The sequence below is a fragment of the Acomys russatus genome, chromosome 7, assembly GCF_903995435.1.
Source record: "Acomys russatus chromosome 7, mAcoRus1.1, whole genome shotgun sequence".
NCBI lineage: Eukaryota > Metazoa > Chordata > Mammalia > Rodentia > Muridae > Acomys > Acomys russatus.
The window spans coordinates 5,405,526-5,428,513 of record NC_067143.1 but is presented as its reverse complement, the minus strand read 5'-3'; the positions used below and the strand labels follow the sequence as shown (position 1 = coordinate 5,428,513).

At 51.0% G+C, this 22,988-nt stretch overlaps 1 protein-coding gene across 1 annotated transcript; it reads right to left on the bottom strand.

Moving 5' to 3' along the window:
• Window positions 1-200: 200 nt before the first annotated feature.
• On the bottom strand, window positions 201-21,989 carry Plekha4 (pleckstrin homology domain containing A4). The gene is made up of 19 exons (XM_051148531.1): window positions 21,906-21,989; window positions 20,987-21,094; window positions 18,999-19,071; window positions 18,801-18,901; window positions 18,554-18,663; window positions 17,417-17,632; window positions 16,795-17,074; window positions 16,089-16,172; window positions 11,867-11,914; window positions 11,462-11,542; window positions 11,191-11,340; window positions 8,019-8,107; window positions 7,272-7,422; window positions 5,703-5,802; window positions 4,918-4,994; window positions 3,999-4,160; window positions 1,085-1,134; window positions 627-726; window positions 201-544 (listed from the first exon to the last, which is right to left on the bottom strand). The coding sequence occupies exons 1-19, from the start codon at window positions 21,987-21,989 to the stop codon at window positions 251-253; spliced, it is 2,358 nt and encodes a 785-aa protein (XP_051004488.1). The 3' UTR covers window positions 201-250.
• Window positions 21,990-22,988: the final 999 nt, after the last annotated feature.

The following is a 22,988-nucleotide window of genomic DNA, read 5'->3' as shown; positions in this document are numbered from 1 at the left end:
AACTTCCTCATACCTGTGGATCTAAGGCTCTGACTCTTGTTTGCCAGAACACAATGTGACAACCACAGAGAGAATAAAGCTATTTTATTGATTAATAGTTCAAAGCTTTAATCCAAGTTTGGACAGGGTTGGGATAATCGCTCTTGGACCACAGTGGCCGAGGCCCTCCTAGAAGACACGCTGGCTGGAAAGGGTGATCCTGTGGTCCTGAATGGTGCCACCCCTCAAGTCGTCCCATGGGAGTGGCCAGTCAAAAGCTGGACTGCAGGAGAGTGACTCTCAGAGGCCAAGCTCCCTCATCCTGGGGCAGAGCGGGAGGGGCGTTCCCAGGGTCCCAGCTGGGCTCCCACTGGGCCAGGCCTTGCCCACTCCCTTGGCATGAGAACCCTGTGGTAACAGAGTTAGCCTTGTGAGAGGGTGGGGACAAAGTGACCTGAGGCAGTTCTTCACTGGGGAGCTGTGGCCTGAGGGAGACGTCTCCCGTGGACTCCGAACTTCCCCCTGGAGAGGTTAAATGAAGAATGAGAGCTGTTAGCTTAGGTGTCTGAGCTCCTGGCGTTTCCAGGCCTCCTCCCTCAGACACAGGGCTCCAGAGCTTGGGAACCTCACCTGTCATCAGCCTGTGCACTGGAAGCCTCTGTGGCCAGAGCTTGGGAGAGGCTGAGGACTCGCTCGCGGTGGCCTCCAGATGTCAGCGGCTGCGTGTAGGTTGCAGAGTGCCTGGGACTACAGAAAATAAGGTCGGGGTGTCAAACGGGCCACTGAGGCTTCCTGGGAGTTCTTCCTCCTTTGTATATAGAAGACTTAAAGCACTGGCCCCGCGCGGTCCAGGCAGGCCAGCAGCAGTAAGGCTACCATTGCGGGATGAACCAGTGGGGTCTGCAGTTTCTGATGGGGGATTTGGGGGGTGGTGGAGTTGGGGGAGGAATGAGGGACTTCCTGGCTTTTTTGTAGATGCCACAGGAACTCGAAGGACTGTGAGTGAATTTGAGGGACTAGGACATGCCACTGCCTCCCAGTCTGCATCCAAACCCCGCCCCCCCCCCCCCCCCCCCCCCCGCCACTCAGGGCTCTAGATCCGTACCTACTCCAGGACCCGGAACTCCTGAGCCATTTCGCAGCTCCCACCACAGGCTGGAAAGGAATTAGAGGTTAGAATTCTTGCCCTGGAGGATGGTCACAAGTTCAAGCCCAGCCTGGTCTGGGTACTGGGTGAGATTGTATCCAAATGGGAAGAGGAGGGGGGGGTAGAGACAAGGAGGAGAGGGGAGAGGGCAAGAAAAGAAAGGAAGGGAAGGCGAGAAAGAAGGAAGAAAAAGATTGAAGCCCTTGCTTTCTCTCCCTACTTCCCCACCTCTCCCTCCCTTTCTCCTCAGTCTTCAGCCCTGACACCTACATGCAGATACCAGGAAGGTCAGAGGTCAAGCTGGGTGTCCCTCCTCTGACCCGTCCACTTTTGGTTGAGATAAGCTCTCTCACTGGCCCAGAAGCTCAGCAAGTCGGCATCTGCCACCTGCACCTCCCATCTCCGTGCCACGGGGACTATAGGCCGGCGCTCGCTGCTGCCGGCCCAGGCTGTGTACCTGTCAATCGCTGAGCCCCCTCCCCGGGGGGCCCTTGCTCTTTAGCCAGGTTCTTAGGAAGTTCAGATTAACCTCCAACCTGTTATATAGATGAGGGTGGCCTTGAACTCCTGACCCTCTGTCTCCATCTCCTGAGGGAGCAGCAGCTCCACAGGGCTCCCACGGCTTATTTTTATGGTGATGCTAAAGATGGGGGGTGGGGTGGAAGGCTCAGAGTGAAAGTGGCCCCAAGACACAATATCTCAATTCACTGTCCTCTGGCAGAACATCAGGGCTCTGAGGTCACACCCACCCCAATGGTGGGTCTCACCCTTTCCTGCCAAAGCGTTGTGGTTTTTTTTTTGTTTTTTTTTTTTTTTAACTATCTGTATTATCAGTATGCCTGGCTAGCTATCGATCAACACACACACACTTGTTATATTTTAAAATACCTTAGTTAACCTGGGGCAGGGCAGACATTAGTCCTCTAAACTACTTCCCATAGTGGGGCAGGTATGGGATCCCTGCCTCAATCCCACGCCATCTGCTTCTAATAACTTCTATCAAGCTACCTCCCATCCATAATCCCAAATACTGTCTAATATTCTTCATCTGGACCAAATCTCCATCCACGCCGGCCATGTGCTTCTCTTCCATCTAACCCATGGCGGCCTTCCTTTCCTCCTCGGGTCTCTCTCCTTCCTCCTCATGGCGGTATTTCTTCTTTCTTTTCTTTCTTCTTCTTCTTCCCAGAATTCCCCCCCTCCTTCTTGGGACCCTTAGCCACACATCTGTCCTGCCCAGGTGAGATGGCTTATTTATTTATTTATTTATTTATTTATTTATTTATTTTGGTTTTTCAAGACAGAGTCTCTCTGTGTAGCCTTGGCTGTCCTGGACTCACTTTGTAGACCAGGCTGGCCTCGAACTCACAGGGATCCGCCTGCCTCTGCCTCCCGAGTTCTGGGATTAAAGGCGTGTGCCACCATGCCCGACTGGCTTTTTATTTTTATTTATTTTTGTTTGTTTGTTTGTTTGGTTGGTTGGTTGGTTGGTTGGTTTTTCGAGACAGGGTTTCTCTGTCTAGCCTTGGCTGTCCTGGACTTGCATTGGAGACCAGGCTGGCCTCGAACTCACAGGAATCCACCTGCCTCAGCCTCTTGAGTGCTGGGATTAAAGGCGTGCTCCACCACGTCCCGGCAGCGATGGCTTTTTATTAATTAGCACCAAAAGACATCAGACCATCCCCTCAACAAAGCTTCTCTGATTTGGATATGAATGTCCCTAAAGGTTTATGTGTCACGAGGCTTGGTCCCCAGCCTTCAGTGCTGTTCAGATGTGACTGGACTGTGAGAGTATTCACCTGACCGATGACCTCACCCACAGATGAATGACAGAGCCTAGGCCTGTTGTAGGTTAGGCCTGACTCCACAGCCCCAGTCAGGCCACGCCTCCCACAAGTTTGCAATCAAAGTAGTCTGAGCTGACTCAACAGCTTACAATCCATGGTGCCTGGCTCCTCCCTGTCACACGGGCTAAATGGAACTAAATCACATGATGTGGAACGTCCCATAGCCTCTCCACAGCTGTAAAATGTCAGACCTTTGCTATGTTGGGGAAGAGTCTGAGATTCCTCTAGGGAACCTGCTCAGGGAGGTAGGTGCTTTGAAGGCTGCTCTCTGACAGGCTTCTCTCACCATTCCTCGGGGTGGAGGGGTGGGGGGTGCCTCTCTCTCTCACACCATCATCACGTTTAGGTCTCCATACATGGTGTTGTTTCTGTCAAGGCCACCCCCAACTCTTTCATTATGATCTTCATTGATGAGATTATATGTCAGCTTCCTTTAAGACCTGGTGTCCTCTCTCTTGTTGTTACAAGTTGTTCCTGTGCTATTAGGAAGTAGGGTGAGCGCGCGCGCGCACGCACACACAGACACAGACACACACTCAGTCTGTCTCTGCCTCTCTCTCCCTCAGACCATGTGATTTCGTTGGACAGAGCACGTGCAACAAGGAACATGGATGGAAGACAGAGCTACTGGGATGGAGGCAAGGCCTCTTTCCTAGCACGTAGCAACTAAGAGAGCCTTGTCATCATGGCACGAGGGAGCAGAGGCAGGAGGGTCCCGAGTTCAAGGCCAGCCTTGGCTACATAGCTAGCTTGAGGCTACCCTGGGATATATGAGACCCTGCCTCAAAAAGAAGAAACAGGAGAGAGAGACAGAGACATACAGAGAAAGAGAGAGAGAGAGAGAGAGAGAGAGAGAGAGAGAGAGAGAGAGAGAGAGAGAGACAGAGACAGAGACAGAGAGAGACAGAGAGAGACAGAGACAGAGACAGACAGAGAGACAGAGAGACAGAGACAGAGACACAGAGAGAGACAGAGACAGAGAGAGACACCCTCCCACCTATCTACCCCCCACCTCGTCTCCTCACCCTTTGCTCCATGTCAGGCTGGCGTCCAGCTGGGGACAGTGCCCTCCCCAGAGTCAGGAGCCTCGGGGACACAGGGCGAGGAAGAGGGAGCCCGCTCGCTTGGTTCCTACGCATGCGCTCCAGCTGCTCCTGCGCGCTCATGCGAGGCCGTGCCATCGGGGCCTGGGGAGGAAGAAACCCAGACTCTAACCTTGAGCTTCCTCGTTTTTTTTTTTTTTTCCTACCCCCAAGAACTTCTCACTTCACAGAGCAACCGTGACAGATTCCGAGGGGACCGCTGTACACCAGGGGCCGCTTCGCTCCCTCCCTGCCCCTGGATACTACATGCACCAGCTGGTGAGGACAAACCCCATGTGGCCTGACCCCCGGAAGCATCACGCTTCTTGCGCATGTCAGCGTCTACTAATGACATTAAGCTCAGCCGGACATGGTGGCGCACGCCTTTAATCCCAGCACTCAGGAGGCAGAGGCAGGAGGATCGCTGTGTGTTCCAGGCCAGCCTGGTCTACAAAGCGAGTCCAGGACAGCCAAGGCTACACGGAGAGACTCTGTCTCAAAAACAAACAAACAAAAAAAAAAACAACAAAAAAAACAACAACAGCAACAACTAGCTCTTTTACCTAGAAAAATGCCGGGCAGAGGCTTCACTGCTGAGCCACACCCCCAGCCCCTCACTGGGGGATTCTACGCAGGGCTCTACCACTTAAGCCACGCCCCTGTTTATTTTGCTTTAAATCTCATGTCTTCGTGGTAAGCAAAGGTGAGAAACAGGGAGAGTCAGCGGGGTTTAGTAACTACCCCAAATGACAGTTACATCTAGTACTTGAGATAAACCCTTGTCTGCTCTGGTGTGACCTTCAGAGGTGTACCGAGCACAGAGTCACCAGGCTGACTTAAGGTGTCTCAGAGATGGTCCTACCTTCGTTCTCAGCGGCGGGGACGAGGGTTGACGAGATTCAGGGCTGGATGCCCGGGACACCCTTGGAGACCCAACACCTTGAAGGACAGAAGGGGACTTAATCAGAACAAGAACACAGCGCAAGCGCTGGGGAGATGGCTTAGAGGGTAAGAGCACTGACTGCTCTTCAAAGGTCCTGAGTTCAATTCCCAGCAACTACATGGTGGCTCACAACCATCTATAATGAGATCTGGTGCCCTCTTCTGGCCTGCAGGTGTGCAGGCAGGCAGAGCACTACATACATAATAAATAAACAAATCTTTACCAAAAAAAAAAAAAAAAAAAAAAAAAAAAAAAAAAAGCCAGGCGTGGCAGCGCACACCTTTAGTCCGAGCACTTGGGAGGCTGAGGCAAGTGGATCGCTGTGAGTTCGAGGCCAGCCTGGTCTACAAAGCAAGTCCAGGACAGTCAAGGCTACACAGAGAAACCCTGTCTCGAAAAAAAAAAAAAAAACCAACCCCCCCAAAAAAATCAAATAAAATAATACTAATAAAAACAAAAAACACGGGCTGGAGAGATGGCTCAGAGGCTAAGAGCACTGACTGTTCTTCCAGAGGTCCTGAGTTCAATTCCCAGCAACCACACGGTGGCTCACAACCATCTGTAATGTGATCTGGTGCCCTCTTCTAGCCTCTGGATGTATGTGCAGGCAGAGCATGTATACATAATATATAAATAAATCTTTAAAAAAAAAACAAAAACCAAAAGAACCCACAATGCTAGTCCCACCCTACCAAGGCGCTCACCTGAGTGAGGGTTGCTGAGAGCTCTGTCACCTCCTGGGGGACGACCCCAGTCCACCTCAGGGGACTGAGAGGAGCTAAACTCCAGTGACTCCGGAAGGCTCTGGAAGGAAGAAATATAATCTAATATTGTCATTCTTATTGTTCCTCTTACCACAATTTCTCAAGTATTCAGCAACTGAGGCACAGACCCAGACTGAGCCAGGTATCCTGGCTTCAGATCCCACGCCTGCCGCTGACTAGCTGTGTCACTTTCAACACGCGGTGGAACCTCTCTTGACCTCTCAACTAAAGGAGTTGCTTAACTACAAAAGCTTTCCACCCTTTGATATGTAAGGCAGTTAGAAGAGTGAGTAAGGGGCTGGAGAGATGGCGCAGAGGTTAAGAGCACTGGCTGCTCTTCCAAAGGTCATGAGTTCAATTCCCAGCAACCGCATGGTGGCTCACAGCCACCTATAATGAGATCTGGTGTCCTCTTCTGGCCTGCAGGCGTACATGCAGGCAGAACACTACATACATAATAAATAAATCTTAAAAAAAAAAAAAAAAAGGGCTGGAGAGATGGCTCAGAGGGTAAGAGCACGGACTGCTCTTCCAAAGGTCATGAGTTCAATTCTCAGCAATTGTGTTGGCTCACAATCATCTATAATGAAATCTGTATACATAATAAATAAATAAGTCTTTAAAAAAAAAAAAGAAGAAGAGTGAGTGAACACTGACACAGGGTGAGCCTTCCCATGAGCACACATCGGGTGCCACGCTGTGGTGCTGACGGGCTGATGGAGGTTTCTCTGCGGAGCCCTGGCTGTCCTAGAACTCCTTCTGTTGACCAGGCTGGCCTGGAGCTCAGAGATCCACCTGCCTCTGACTGGGATGAAAGGCATGTGCCACCACCGCCTTGGCTGATACGGTGGCCTTTGAGGGGCTTCCCAGTGAAGAGGTGCCTTTGAGTCACCCTTGCGTGCTCCCCTACACACTCAGTGCTTTTCTAAAGCAGTCCTTTCTGCCTGGGTGGTCGAAAAGGCAGCGACAGGTCAATAACAAATAACAATATATTTACTAAATAAGGGCTGCTGAGATCTCTCCACAGGCGCGGGTGCTTGCCACCAAGTGTGATGATTTAGGTTCCATCCCCAGGTGCTACATAGTGGAAGGAGAGAACTTAGTCCCACAAACTATCCCCGACCTCCACGTGAACATTGTGACTTTAGCGTGTACACACACACACACACACACACACACACACACACACACACTGATGGTGGAGGACTGTCCACATTATATTCCTCATTATAGGAAGAACCAGCTTGAAGTGGAAGGCACTACTGCCCGGGGTTGGGTCCTGGAGGGAAACAGAAAAGGGGGGTACTGAAGGGATGGCCGAGTGGTTAGAGCACTTGTCCTTGCACAGGACCCAGGTTCAAGTCCCAGCACTTATGTGATGGTTGATAACTATCGTAAACCAGCCCTGGGGGATTCTGGCCTCAGTGGGATTGGGCGAGTGACCCAGGGGAGGGATGCCCTGGGTTGGAGAGGTGATACAGGAATCTGGGGAGGAGCTGGTAATCTCACCTCCCGCTCTGAGGACTCCTCTCCTTGGGGAGCAGGGGATGGAGACTCGGGCTCAGGGTGTGGGGGCTGTTTCTGGGGCCCACCTAGACCTGCCAGTGTGTCCTCCACCATCCACAGCTGCTGCTGAGCAGATGCTCGATCCTGGGGGAAGGAAAGGGGTTTGTTTTAAGATGAAAAAAAATACAAGAATGGAGCCAGCAGATGGCCCCACCCAGGAGGCTCTTAAACCCAGTCAGCTGGAAGCTGTCCTGTCCTCTCTGACCTTTGCACACTCCATTGGTTTTTTTGTTTTTGTTTTGTTGGTTTGTCGAGACAGGGTTTCTCTGTGTAGCCTTGGCTGTCCTGGACTCGCTTTGTAGACCAGGCTGGCCTCGAACTCACAGCGATCCACTTGCCTCTGCCTCCCGAGTACTGGGATTAAAGGCGTGCGCCACCGCTGCCACCACCACCACCGGCTGCCTCTCTGCATCTTGATCCACTGAGATTGGAGAAGTCCCAGCCTCTACTCCTGCCATCGCGAACTCCACCTTTCCTTCCCCATTGTGAAGAACTGTACCCTCGGTCCCTGGACCAAAACACAGCCTAACGCAACACACACTTCTCTTAATTGCCTCTTGTCCAGTCTCATCAAGAAGAACACCACTCATCCAGTGGGTGGGGCCCTGGTTCCCACGACAGCGCGGGAGTGTCCCCAGCTCCCAGGTGGAACTTAGGGATGGCAAAGGTCGAGGGTTGTACCTGGGGAGACCAAGGTGCAGCAGGTACTCAAGCGTCTCTCTTAAGGTGCCCAGGTCCTGCTCTAGGCTCCTGTATGTGTCCCAAACCTGCTCTCGCTCCTAAAGTCCCAGAAAAGATGGAGACACAAGATTAGTCCCTCAAACCACCAGATCAAACCCCAGAGAGAGGCTCCTTCCTGGTAGTCGACTCCAGATGGACTTCAACTCCCATGATCCTCTTTGCCATATGCCCCATGATCAGAGCCATGCACCCCAGCAGCCTACAGATAACTTTTAAGTATCTACCCTGTTTATTTCCATGTTATAACACGATCCTCACAAGGACCATATGACATGGACACAATTTTTCTTTTTTCTTTAAAATATTTTTCTGATTTATTTTACATGTATGAGGGTTTTGCCTGCATGTATGTACATGCACCATGTGCACACCTGATATACATGGAACTCCCCTGGAACTGGAGTTATGGATGGCTATGAACCAACATATGGGTGCCGGGAATTGAACCCATGTTCTCTGGAAGAGCATCAAGTGCTCCTCACTGTTGAGCCATCTCTCCAGTACTGGTTTTCTCTTTTTTTGGCTTGTTTTTTATTTTTTATTTTTTTGTTTTTGTTTTTCAAGACAGAGTTTTTCTGTGTAGCCTTGGCTGTCCTGGACTCAATTTACAGACCAGGCTGGCCTTGAACTCATAGTGATTCACCTGCCTCTGCCTCCCTGAGTGCTGGGATTCAGTGCTGAGTGCCCAATTCTTTTTTTTTTTTTTTTTTTTTTTTTTTTTTTGAGATTGGGTCTCACTATGTAACTCTAGCGTCCCGGAACTCATATGTATATGTAGACCAGGTAGGCTGACCTCAAACTCACAGCGATCTTCTGCCTCTTCGATACTCTCGTTTTCTTTTCTTCTTTCTTTCTTTTTTTTTTTTAAGATTTATTTATTTATTATGTATACAATGCTCGTCTGCATGTACACCTGCAGGCCAGAAGAGGGCATCAAGATCACATCATAGATGGTTGTAAGCCACCATGTGGTTGCTGGGAATTGAACTCTGGACATCTGGAAGAACAGACAGTGCCCTTAACCGCTGAGCCACCTCTCCAGCCCCCTGATACTCTATTTTTCTTACCTAGAAAAATGCCCCAAGCAGGTGTGGTGGTGTATGCCTTTAGAGGCAGGCAGATGGCTTGAGTTTGAGGCCAGCCTGGTCTACAAAGCAAGTCCAGGACAGCCAAGGCTACACAGAGAAACCCTGTCTTGAAAACGAAAATAAATAAATAAATAAATAAATGCCCCAAGTGTTTAAATAACTTTTTTCAGGTGACATAGTAACCTTGAGGGAGAACATATTCAAAGCCAGAACCCCTATGTCAAAATTGCTTCAGGACAAGGGTGAGAAAGCTCTGCAGGAAGAGGTGCCTGGCGGCACTGCTGCCTAAGACCAGCCTTCCATTCCCAGAGCCACGCGGTGCAAAGAGGGAACCAACTCCTGTCAGTTATTGCACACACACAACTTTTTGTTTGTTCGTTTGTTTGTTTTTTGAGACAGGGTTTTCTGTGTAGCCTTGGCCATCCTCGACTCACTTGGTAGATCAGGCTGTCCTGGACTCGCTCCCGCTCCAAGGCTGGCCTGGAACTCACAGCGCTCCGCCTGCCGCTGCCTCCCGAGGGCTGGAGTTACAGGCGTACACCACCACGCCCAGCCACCCAACTTAATTTGTGTGTGCAAGTGCCGATGCAAGCTTGGTGAAGCCAGAGGACAGCTTTCGGGAGTTGTTCCTCTCCATCTGCCATGTGGGTCTGAGATTCAGGCCCTGAGGCTTGGAGGCAAGTTCTCTGACCTGCTGAGACTTCATCGGGCCACAGAATAAGTAATAATAATGACAATAAATTATCCTGTTGGGGCTGGAGAGATGGCTCAGAGGTTAAGGGCACTGGCTGCTCATCCAAAGGTCTTGAGTTCAATTCCAGACAACCACATGGTGACTCACACCCATCTATAATGTGATCTCTGCCCTCTTCTGGCGGGCAGGCGCACATGCAGGCAAAACATAGAGAATAAACCTTAAAAATAATTGTTTTTCTTGTTGGTTTCACTTTGCAGGACATGGTGGCACACGTCTTTAATCCCAGAACTCGTGAGGCAGAGGCAGGCAGATCACTGTGAGTTTGAGGCCAGCCTGGTCTACAAAGCTAGCCCAGGACAGCCAAGGCTAAAACAGAGAGACTCTGTCTGGAAAAACAAAAACAAAACAAAACAATCAATAACAACACAACAGTAACAACAACAATCCTCTTAAGCTACTAAACTAAGCTTGTTACTGCTGTGCTGCTTGCCCCTTATCCTCTATGATGGTCAAGGTGATGGGCTTAAGGGGCCAGTAAGATTGCTCTGGTAATGCCGGGCGTGGTGACGCACGCCTTTATCCCAGCACTCAGGAGGCAGAGGCAGGTAGACCGCTGTGAGTTCGAGGCCAGCCTGGTCTCCAGAGTGAATCCAGGACAGCCAGGGCTACACGAGAAACCCTGTCTCAAAAAACCAAAAACAAAACAAAAAGATTTCTCTGGTAAGGCACTTGCTGCCAAGTCTGATGACCTGAGTTAGGTCCCCCAGGACCAACAGGGTAGAAAAGAGACAGACTCCTTCAAGTTGTCCTCTGACCCTCACATGTGTGTCATGGGATACACGCATGCATGCTCACACGCGCACACATATACATATGGAATAAGAACAGGTTTTTAAGCCAGGCAGTGGTGGCGCACACCTTTAATTCCAGCACCTGGAGGTAGAGGCAGGCAGATCGCTGTGAATTTGAGGATAGCCTGGTCTACAAGCGAGTCCCGGATAGTCAAAGCTACACAGAGAAACCTTGTCTCAAAAAAAAAAAAAAAAAAAAGAACAAGTTTTTAAAAGATTATAGATTTACCTGGCTGTGGTGGTGCACACCTGTAATCCCAGCACTCAGGAGGCAGAGGCAGGTAGATTGCTGTGAGTTTGAGGCCAACCTGGTCTCTAGAGCGAGTTCCAGGACAGCCAGGACTATAAGAGAAACTCTGTCTCAAGAAACAACAAACACAAAAGATTATAAATTTAAAATTGCAAGTGGGCTGATGGCTCAGGAACAAGTATGCAGAGACTCCATAGCAGCCTGCATAATAAGCCTGCTCTTCCCAGAAGCTCACCTGAGCCAGGTGACACAGAGCAGCCCTAACGTTCACCAGCCGGTCCTGCAGAAGGCGCTGGTGACCCCATGCCTTCCCAGAAGCCGTAGCCCTCCCTGTAACTTGGCCCAGCTGCTGTCGGGTCAGCTCCAAGGCTGCCTCCAGCTGCTCCTGCACAGAGAACAGTGGTCAGGCATCTGAAGCCAGTCCCACCCCATGAAGACGGAAGTGCTCCCTCCCCCTGTCTTGATTGTCACGCCTGAGGAGCGGCTAAGGCCCACCCTTTCTGCACCTTCTCCTCCTGCCTCTTGTCCAGATCCTCCTGTAATCGCCTCAGGAGCCGGTCCTGGCCGCACAGTTTGGTCAGCAGAGTCTGCGGAAGTTGAGAAGGAAGTGTTTCTGGACCTCACCTGGTTTTTCCCCTCCCAGCCCCATCTACAACAGTGGTCTCAACCTTCCTGAATGCTGCCACCCTTTGTTACACTTCCTCTTATGGTGGTGAGCCCCAACCATAAAATTGTTTTGGTCGCTGCTTTTCATAACTGTAATTTTGACATGAGTCATAATGTCATTATCTGCTAGGCAGGACAGCTGATATGCAGCCCCAAAGGGGTCCCGACCCACAGGTTGAGAACTGCCTGCCTAGACCCTTCTCAACTCTGAGAACTGGCCAAGGTTCGGATCTGGGAAAACTTACATCTGTTTCCAAGTTCTGATGCAAAGCTGAGTCCACCGGGGGACCTGGCTAAGGAGGAGAAAAGTCCAGGGTCAAAGGGGACTGGCAGGGTCATACTGTCCGTGCTGAGCCAAAGCCTCCTTCCACGGACAGACGGACACACTAACAAACAACCATCTCCTAATCGCCCTCCTTCCAAGCCTTAGAGACCTCTGGAACCAACCACAGGAACCTTGGCTTCAGAAAGATTGCCATGGGCTCAGTCCTCAACTGACTACAGAAAATGCGATTGATGGGAGCACCGTCACACCGCCCGCACGCTTAACACGAGGAAAACTGCCACGCTGGGCATGGAGGTGCACACTTACCATCCCAGCACTGGGACCGAGACCAGGTCAGGGCTGGAGAGGTGGCTCAGTGGTTAAGAACGCCTGTTGCTCTTCCAGAGGACCAGGGTTCAGTTCCCAGCACCCACATGGTGGCTGACAACCATCTGTAATTCCAGGTGAGGGGATCCAACACCTCTTTCTGATTTCCCTGAGCACCAGGCACGTATAAGGTGCACCAATATACGTGCAAGTAAAACATTCATGCACATGAAATAAAGAAGAGGGCATGAGAGATGGCTCAGCAGTTAAGAACATGGGCTGCTCTTCCAAAGGTCCTGGGTTCAATTCCCAGCAACCACATAGTGGCTCACAACCATTTATACTGGGATCCGACTCCCTCTTCTGGCATGCAGGCATATACATTCTGACAGAATACCATATAAATAATAAGTAAATCTTTTTTTTTTTTTTTTTTTTTGGGCTGGAGAGATGGCTCAGCAGTTAAGAGCACTGACCACCCTTCCAAAGGACCTGGGTTCAGTTCCCAGCACCGATATGACAGCTCACAACTGTCTGTAACTCCAAGATCTGACACCCTCACACAGACATACACGCATGCAAAACACCAACGCATATATATGAGTTCCAGGGCAGCCAGGGTTTCACAAAGAAACCCTGTCTCAGGCTGGAGAGATGGCTCAGAAGGTTAAGAGCACTGACTGTTCTTCCAAAGGTCCTGAGTTCAAGTCCCAGCAACCACATGGTGGCTCACAACCATCTATAATGAGATCTGGTGCCCTCTTCTGGCCTGTAGGCAGAAAGTAAATAGATTAAGAAAGAAAGAAAGAAAGAAAGAAAGAAAGAAAGAAAGAAAGAAAGAAAGAAAGAAAGAAAGAAACCCTGTCTCAAAACAAAACAGACAAACAAAAAACCCTAAAAGGTAGGTGGGCTGGCTCTGTGAGTAAAAGTACTCACTGCCCAATCTGTCCACCTAAGTTCAATCCTCAGAACTCGGTGGACAGAGGGAGAAAGAAGAGAAGCCACTGACTAGCAAAGCTGTCCTCTGACCTCCACCTTACTCACATGTATACAAAGACAGCAATAATAAACTTACAAAGGCACAGCCAGGCAGATCTCTGCCAGCCTGGCCTACAAAGTGAGTTCTAAGACAGCCAGCGCTACACAGAGAAACCCTGTCTTGAAAATAAAAGGTAGGGGGCTGGAGAGATGGCTCAGTGGTTAAGAGCACTGCCTGCTCTTCCAAAGGACCCGGGTTCAATTCCCAGCACCCACATGGCAGCTCGCAACTGTCTGTAACTCCAAAATCTGACACCCCTACACCAATGCACATAAATTAAAATTAAATAAAATATTAAAAAAAGAAAAGAAAATGTAACAGTAGTAGTAATAATAATAATAATAATAATTTTAATAATAATAAATAAACTAAGGCCATTAAAATGGTTAAGCTACATTACCCAGGCTGGTCTTGGATTTGCTATGTAGCCTGAGGACGACCTTAACCTTTTAAAAGATTTTAAATATGTGCCAGTGACAGTGACAGAAGCAGCCATCAGAGCCCCTGGGAGCTGGAATTACAGGCTTTTGTGAACCATCTGAAGTAGCCGCCACAAGGGTCTTGGCCACGGAGTTAATTCTCCAACCCAATCCGGCACTTCTCATCCTCCTGCATGCGCATCTCTAGTGCTGGGATTACAGGCATGAGTGCACCAGCCTGGCCAGAGGGGCTGTGGTTGCAGGGGATGGAAGCCAAAGGTTTGTGTATGGTGGACAAGCACCCTTCCAACAGAGCCACGTCTCCAGCCCCTAAATGTCCTTCTTTCCCGGAAGTTCCCAGGACATCGCATTGAGATTCCTACACAGACAGATACAGACACATGACAACTGCACATGACAGAAGATGCTCCTGTACCGGGGTGGTTGGGAGGAGGACAGCAAGGGTTCTGCCAACAGGAAGCCCAGGTGAGATGAGAAAGCACCTCACCTCTTGCCCTGGTGACACCTCAACACCAGACCCCTGCCTTCAGAGTGTGGGAATGAGACGACCAGCTCTGACTCGATGGCACTGTTATTGGCTGCCCAGGAAGAAACCAGTCTATCCCAGGCACTAATGCCACTTTCCCGGGTGGTCTGGTCTGTGGGATAATTTACACAGGACTCCTCTGTGATGGCACCCCTTAGGGCCACTGACCTGTACCCTGAAATACCTGAGTTACTAAGGCCAGTGATCCTAGCAGCCCACAGGGGTTAGTTCCTGCTGTGAGATAATGGTGGTGCACCCCTTTAATCCCAGCACGCTGCAGACAGTGGCAGGCAGATCTCTGGGGCCAGCCTGGTCTACACAGTGAGTTCCAGGACAGCGAGTGCTACCAAGGCTGCACAGAGAGACCCTGCCCCAAAGGGGGGATGGGAGAAAATAGAATAATGGCGCTGTGAGGTAATCAACCACCGGTCTCTGCCTCCCCAGTGCTGGGATTAAAGGCGTGCACCACCACCCACCCACAAGACGGCCATTTTATTGACACCCGGAAAGAGAAACAACTGAGGCACGTAAAGCAGTTTTCTGAGCCAGCTGTGGAGTCCATAAAGCATGAGATGATTATGGTGCCCACCTTTGATGTCCATTTCTATAAACCCTTCCTTTAGCCCCCACTGGCATGGTATGCTTTGGGCTCTCAGGCTGTCGTCCTTTCTGCTAGCAGGAAGAATAAGATTCATGGGGCTGGAGAGATGGCTCAAAGGTTAAGAGCACTGTCTGCTCTTGCAGAGATCCTGAGTTCAATTCCCAGCAACCACATGGTGGCTCACAACCATCTATAATGAGATCTGGTGCCCTCTTCTGGTGGGCAGGTGTACATGCAGGCAGAACACTGTATACATAATAAATGAATCTTTAAAAAAAAAAAGTAAGATTCATTAAACCCAAATTTGAATTGAGTCTAAGTCTTTGGTCTTCCCCGGTGGTTTACAACACCACAGCAAGAACAATAAGGTGCCTGTCTAACTTATCAAAGAGGAAGCTGGCCTGCAGCCTCAGTGTTGCCAAGAGTCCTGGCTCCTCTCAGGACTTTCCTCACCCCACCCCCTAGCCTGAACCTCCTTCCCCCAGCTTCTCTGATTCCTATATAATCTCAGCCATGTTGGCCCTTTTTTTGTTTGTTTGTTTGGTTGGTTGGTTGGTTTGGGTTGTTTGTTTGTTGTTCGGTTGTTTGTTTGTTTTGAGACAGTAGCCTTACCTTTCCTGGACTCACTTTGTAGAGCAGGCTGGCCTCGAACTCACAAAGATCTGACTGCTGGGACTAAAGGCATGTGCCACCATGTTTGGCTCTTACACTTCTTTGTTCCCTCCCATTTCTCTTCCTCTCTCTCTCTCTCTCTCTCTCTCTCTCTCTCTCTCTCTCTCTCCCCCCGCCTCCCTTCGTTCCTCCTCTGGCCTGGTTCAGTCTGGACCCTTCAGATGCCTCTGGCTGTTGCCTTCCGCATTTTTTTTTCTTTCTTTTTTTTTTTTTAATATTTTATTTAATTTTAATTTATGTGCATTGGTGTGAGGGTGTCAGATCTTGGAGTTACCATGTGAGCTGCCATGTGGGTGCTGGGAATTGAACCTGGGTCCTTTGGAAGAGCAGGCAATGCTCTTAGCCACTGAGCCATCTCTCCAGCCCCGCCTTCCGCATTTCTACAAAAACAAACCTTCTCATGGACCATTCCTAGGAGCGGCTATATATATATATATATACCTTGTTCCATCAGCCATGGGAAAATAACAAGAGCACCCAGCCCGGGATCCTGAATGGTCGTTCCGGGGTTGTTTGGCCAGCAGACAACCATCACCTTGCATGCAGGTTAAGCAAGAGAGGGATTCTAGCAGATTCCTGGTGCTGCAGGAAACCTACCAGCAAAATCATGGAGGCCCGGGTCCCGGGGGGTCTTGGAGGCAGCTGGAGATAGGTGGGCGAACCAGAAGAGGCCTGGGTAGACTGAAATAGAAATGTGTAAAATCATCTCGTGAGGCCTAGTGGCGCAGGCTACTCTGGAGGCCTGGGTTACAGAGTGAGTTTAAGGACAGCCTGGACAACTTAGGGAGGCCTCGTCTCAAAATGAGACGCGAAAATGAGGACCAGTGAGTAGGTCAGCGTAGAACGCTTGTCTAGTATGAGTGGGCTCTGGGTTCGGGGCACACACACACATCCTCCACTGTACTGGCTCCACAAACACAGGCTATTATTAAGTGGACTAGCCTGGGAAAGCCGCTAAGGGCTGCTGGAAGTTAGCTACAGATATTCTAGCTATGCGACATTATCAGGAAGCTGGCTATCTTGAAATAATAACTGGAAACCAAACTCTGGTTAGCCCTCACAGTTTAGTGGACTACAATACCCACAATGCACAGGAGCAATGGCACAAGAATAATCTAGAGGCTTGATGGGACATGGATTTTTGGGGGCAGGACGTGGAGTGGGGGGTAGGGGGGAATGGGGCAATGGCCAGTTGCATTGTGAACTATAATCCCCATAATGCCTGGGAGGCATGATGCAATCACTGGCCTGGAAAGCGAGTTTTGAAGCCTAATGGGAATTGTAGTCCGCTCTCTCTGCGCACCTGTGTTCTTGCCTCCTGTCTCCTGGGTTGCGGACTCCTGGGTGGCCGGCCTCCGCCAGCGTCGGAGGAGGGTCCTCGGTGTGGAGTGGGAGGTCGGGAGAGGGTCTGTCTTTGAGGTCCCCAATCCAGAGGGGGTCGGACATCGATGCGACTCAAAGGAGTGTGAGGTCGGGCAGGAAAAGAAATGTCTCCTGCTGAGAGAGGGGGTCGCCGCGCCGGAGCAGACCGTGGACGGGGAAGGCTCAGAGGGGAGGGCGGGCGGGAGAGGGGTGAGAACAGCCTGTGGAAAGGAGAGAATCGGGAAACTGAGTTAGGCTGAGCCCGTGCTCCCAGTCCACCTCACAAAGTGAACTGGCTTTCCTGAGTCGCACTGCCCCTCTCTGCAGGACAGATTCTGGGCGAGTTCCCTTTGGAAGCATCTGTATTGGCTTGTGTGCAAAGGACCAAGACATCTCCAGCACCATCCTTCTCTTAAGCCTCCAACTGACTCCTTCTTTCCTTAGACCTCCAACTTAACTGGTCCAAGCACCCCCTTCAGCTGCTCCTTCCTCCACGCCACGCCCTCAACCTGTGATGATTGGGCTCTACCTTTAGGCCAAGTCCCCAAAGTGTCCCTTCTTACTCCGGGCTCCTGGTCCTCCGGCTCCAGGTGCCAGGCTGCAGGTCACCTGTAGGGCTGGGAGTGTGCGTTCCGTGTCTGCCACGACCTCTGGCGAGCCGAGCTACTTCTGGTGATTCTGAGATGCGCCCTTCTTCCCTTCTGCTCACTTCTGGGGGCCCTCCAGGGCCTCCAGGACCTTCCCCAGGCTGGGGACGTGCAGGTGACCTAGGTATTCCACTAGCAAGTGGACATATGGAGGGACATTTTCCTCACTCTTGCTCCTAACAGGCCACTGGGTCTATTGGGACAGGGCCCAGTGTCCTGAGGTCCAGGGATTGGGGCAGGATGGGAAAGTGCCTGAGACAATTTGTCCCACAAAAGGCAAACAGTCAGGGCAAGGTGGTATACACTTTTAATCCCAGCCCCAGGGAGGTAGAGGCAGGTGCATCTGAGTTCCAGGCCAACTAGGGTTATACAGTGAGTGCCTGTCTCAAAAACCAAAACTAACAAAAGAACAGCTAGGGGAATTAATACCCAAGGAAACTGGGGAGCTGAGAAAGTCAGACCCTGAGAGCTTGTGGGCCAGCCAGCCTAACTAATACAACGAGCTTCTGGCTCAGTGAGAGACCCTGCTCATGGCAATAAGGCGGAGGGAAGTGGAGAAAGGCACCTGAGGTCCAGCTCACGCCTCCACGCGCACTGACCCAGGCGCCTGTCCACTCACAGGTGTGACACACACACACACTCTCTCTCTCATTTTAAAAATAAAACTGGAGAGGTAGCTCAGTGCTAGACAGCTTACTTAAAATATAAAACCCTAGCTTCAATCCCCAGTAAATAAAAAGAACTGGAGAAAAGCCAGGAGGTGGTGATGCACGCCTTTAATCCCAGCACTTGGGAGGCAGAGGCAGGCAGATCACTGTGAGTTCAAGGCCAGTCTGATGTACTTAGTGACTCCAGGACAGCTAAGGCTACACAGAGAAACCCTGTCTCAAAAAAGAAAAAAAAAGAAAAAATTTTTTGCTATTGGAGGAAGTTCCTTGGGGGGAGGAGTCGTTGTGGGTGGAGGCTACTTAGGAGATAGTAATCGCTAATTTAAATGGCTGCCCTACAAAAGGAGGGGCTCTCCAGGGAGGGCATGCCTGGGCTTTCACTCACCAGTCGTCCCCCTCTGCACGAGAGGCCCTTCCCAGAGCCCGAAGCCAACCTCTCAGGTCCTCCAGTGTGTCAGCTGCCAGCACATAGGTCCTCATGCCTGGGTGCTCTGCCTGCAAGGGACAGAGGCTTGGGACCAGGACTTAGAGGAATCATGGTGCGACCTCACATGTCCAGATGTGGAAACCCCAATGCGTGGTCACCTCCCATTCCTGCCTCCCACCTCCCTAGAACCCACACACATACTCACTGTAAAGGTGAATCGCCGGCCACGCGGGGCTCCCGGCCCGTCTGGCCTGACGCTGTAGCTGGGTAACAGTACACTGCCCAGGACACTCTCCTCTCTGCTGTCTGCAGAGAGAGGTTGAGGTCAGAGGTCAGGAAGGTGTCAGGGAACCTAGAGGCCTCAGGGAGAAAGTGGTGGGGAGGGGCGAGCAGGGACACTGACCCTTGTAATAGAAGAGACAATGGCCTGAGAGGACGAACCAACGGCGTTTCCACAGCCGGAGGCCTGAGCTGTCCTAGGGAGAGAGATGAGAAAGAGGCTGAACAGAAGGCAGGGGAGAAACTAGATGGAGGAAGTGACCCAGGGTGACAGAGGGACTGAGAATGGCGAAAGAGAGACAAAGACAGAAATAGAGGGACTTAGAGAGACCCAAGGAAAGAGAGATGGGGGCAGAGACCCAAAGACGGTGGAGGGGCTGGGGTAGCCAACAGTACCGTGTTGATATGATGACTGAGCAACAGCACTTCTGGCTCTAAGCTTGGCCACTCCCCCTACCCCCAAGACAGGGTTTTCTCTGTGTAGCCCTGGCTGTTTGAAACATACTCTATAGACCAGGCTGACCTCCAACTTAGAGAGATCCACTTGCCTCTGCCTCCTGAGTGCTGGGATTAAAGGCGTGTGTCACCACGCTCAGTTTAAGCTTAGACTCTTGTAATCTATGCCTTAGAAAAAGTCATACATACCGGGTATGGTGCTGCACACCTTTAATCCCAGCACTCGGGAGGCAGAGGCAGGCGGATCTCTGTGAGTTCGAGGCCAGCCCGGTCTACAAAGCGAGTCTAGGACAGCCAAGGCTTTACAGAGAAACCTTGTTTCAAAAAACCAAAAAAGGAAGAAAGAAAGAAAGAAAGAAGGAAAGAAAGAAAGAAAGAGAAAAAGCCATACCTCCACAAGGAGCCTCATGACTTCCCATCTGCCCTTTGAGGCATGAGAAGATGCTGGAAAGTTTGGTTGAGGGTCCGGGTGAAATGTTGAAGTCTGAGATGTGGAGGGTCCCTATCTTCCAACAGCCAAAGGTTTGTGGGTCTTCTTTGATTCAATACTAGGTCTTAAATAGCCCAGGCTGCCCATGAATTTGCTCTATAGCCAAGGCTAGTCTTGATGATCCCCCTGCCTCTTCCTCCTTAGCACCATTATAGGCCTGTCCATTACCCAATTCCTGCCCTACCCTGATCACCATCTTGTTTTCTTTTGATTTGGTTCAGTAACAGGGTCTCTCTATGTTGCCTTAGCTGTCCTGAAACTTGCTATTGTAGACCATGCCTGCCTCACTGAGATCTGCCTGTCTCTGCCTCAGGAGTGCTGCGATTACAGGCATACACCAACATGCTCTGCATTTCACCTTAATGATATTCTTCTTCTCCCCTCTCTCTCTCTGTTTCTCTCTCTCTCTTTTGGTTTTTGGAGACAGGGTTACTCTGTGTAGTCTTGGCTACCTTGGACTCGCTTTGTAGACTAGGCTGGCCTCGAACCACATGCCTCTGCCTCCCGAGTGCTAGGATTAAAGGCATGTGTCACCACGCCCGGCCTCTTTTATTTTTTATGATTTATTTAGAATCTCGGGGGAAAAAAAGATATATTTAGAAAAAGAAAAAAAGAGCCGGGCATCAAATCCCAGCACTTGAGAGGCAGTGGCAAGTGGATGTCTGTGAGTTCAAGGCCAGCCTGGTCTATAAATCGAGTCCATGACAGCCAAGGCTACACAGAGAAACCTTGTCTCAAAAACAAACAAAAAGAAAGAAAAAAGATGTATTTATTATGTATACAGTGTTCTGCTTGCATGCACATCTGCAGGCCAGAAAAGGGCACCAGATCCCATTATAGATGGTTGTGAGCCACCATGTGGTTGCTGGGAATTGAACTCAGGACCTCTGGAAGAGCAGACAGTGCTCTTAACCTCTGAGCTATCTCTCCAGCCCACCTTAACGATCTCAAGTATGGCATAGATGCTCGTTCATCTAATGTGTATAACCTGTGTCCTGGGGCCAGGAACATGAAATGTTCAAACCACAGTCAGGGAATGAATGATTCAAGTATGCAGGGTTGGGGGGTAGGGAGCAGGGAGGCAGAAGCAGCAGGTGGTGGCAATGTGGAAGGAAAGTCAGTAGCCAGTCACAGCATCCAGGGACCTCAGCCTTGTCCAACCTCACCTGCTTATGCAGCCAGCCACGGATGTGCACAGGAAGGTTCGGGTCTCGCCGAAGGGCATGGTTCCTTTTCCCAAAGGCATGGACCTTGTGTACTGCCCGGGTAGGCTTCTGAGGGTAATAGGAGCACAGGAATGTGGATTTCCCTTAGAAGGCAGGCAAGGGGGCCAAACATGGTGGCACCCGGCTATAAAACCAGCACTTGGGATACACAGGAGGACCAGGATCTCAAGGTCATTCTCACAAACAGAGCGAGTGCCAGGACAGTCTGTGCCGTGTGAGACCGTGTCACAAAACAAACGAACCATGACAAGGGTCTTAGCTGGGTTGCTACAGTGCTTCCTTATGCATGAAGCATGTGGTCAAGTCCCAGCGTTGTGTAAACTGAGGGTGGCTGTTCACACCTGTCGTCCCATCATTTTGGAGGCAGAGGAAGGATTAGAGATTTAAAATTAAAGGCACACACCTTTAAACCCAGCCCTCAGGAGGCAGAGGCAAGCAGATCTCTGTGAGTTCGAGGCCAGCCTGGTCTACAAAGCGAGTCCAGGACAGCCAGGGGTACACAGAGAAACCCTGTCTTGGGAAAAAAAAAAAAAAAAGCGCAGTCCGATGGTTATAGACTAGAGGAGAAAGTGCCCTAGTCCAGTCAAGAGTAGCCACCTCCGCTCAGTCTAGGCTTGTTTGTTCTTTTGGCTTAGAATTAGGAAGACTGAGAGGGGTGGGGACCGAGCCGGGAATGTCTCCAAATTCCCGGCTGCAGCTGATGCTCAACTTGGGACCAGTCTGGCAGCCCCAGTCACTAAGGATCCCTGTCCTTGACAATTGGCATCCCTGTGATGGCACAGAACCCACAGCTAGGAAATAGGACAGGACAGCTCAGAAGGCCCCTTCCTCCCCATCCCATCCCGAAGGACAGAAGGACCTTGGTACTCAGGCTGCTCAGAGAAGAAACTGTCGAAGCGCTGCTGGCCAGGCTGAGGCTGCTCCGGGGTCGACCCTGCTCCATCGAGAGCTTGGGGAGAAAGAGAGAGGGGCTGTGTCTCTCCACTGTGGGGGGCTGAGGAGAGTTGGGTCAGGGCTCGAAGGTCAGAGGAGGCTGAGGAGAAAGAAACTGTTGTTTGGGGACTGAGGGGCTGGGGGAGGCCATGGCCAGGGATCACATACCAAGAGCCGTGCCAGGAGAGGTGGGCGGCTCTGGCAGCTGCGGGGAGGGGGGCAGCTGTCTGCAGCCAGGCCAACAGAATAGGGGTGCCTTTATTCCTGCCCCTGAATTCAGGCCAGGAATGTGACCCCCCCGCTCTATGCATAAGGACCCTGCTCCCTGCCTCCTTCAGGGTACCCTGGGCTACCTGTCTCTGTCTTCCCTCAGGAATTTCCCTCCCCCCAACTCCCCAAAGCATCTTTGCCCATTTCCCAAGACAAGTCCTAAGATACCAGAAATGGCATCCAGGCAAATCCCTCCCAGTCCAGCCAGGGACTTACCCAGCTCTGGTGTCCCAGTGACTAGGATCTGTCACTTTCTTAGTGCCTCAGACACTGCTTCTCAGTGTTGATCGCTCTCTCTCCTCACCTGAGACTTGCTTTCTTTTCTTCTCTGTCTTGTTTGTGAGTCTCTTTCTCTCTCTCTTTCCCCTCTTGTCTGCCTGTGTTACCTCTCTCCCACTCCCTTCCTTACCTTTCTGCTCCTGTCTAAACCCCTCCCCCTGCTCCCTCCAGGGTCATCCCACTCCCCTCCTACTTCCTCTCTCTACACTCAATCTCTTCCTCTTTCTCCCCGACCAGACACATCTGTTTCCTTTCTCTTTTTCACGTTCTCTTCCTCACTTTCTCTCCTCCTCGCTCTTCCCGGTCTCTCTTTCCTCTCCGCTGGGCTTTCCCTCCCTCTGGCCACCGCCCACGCGGCTGTCTTCCCCTCCCAATCCTGGCTGTCCCCGCCTCTCCTGGCCTCCCTACTACAACCTGACCCCTGGCTTCAGCTGCCCCCACAGCAAGGAGAGGGGTTGGG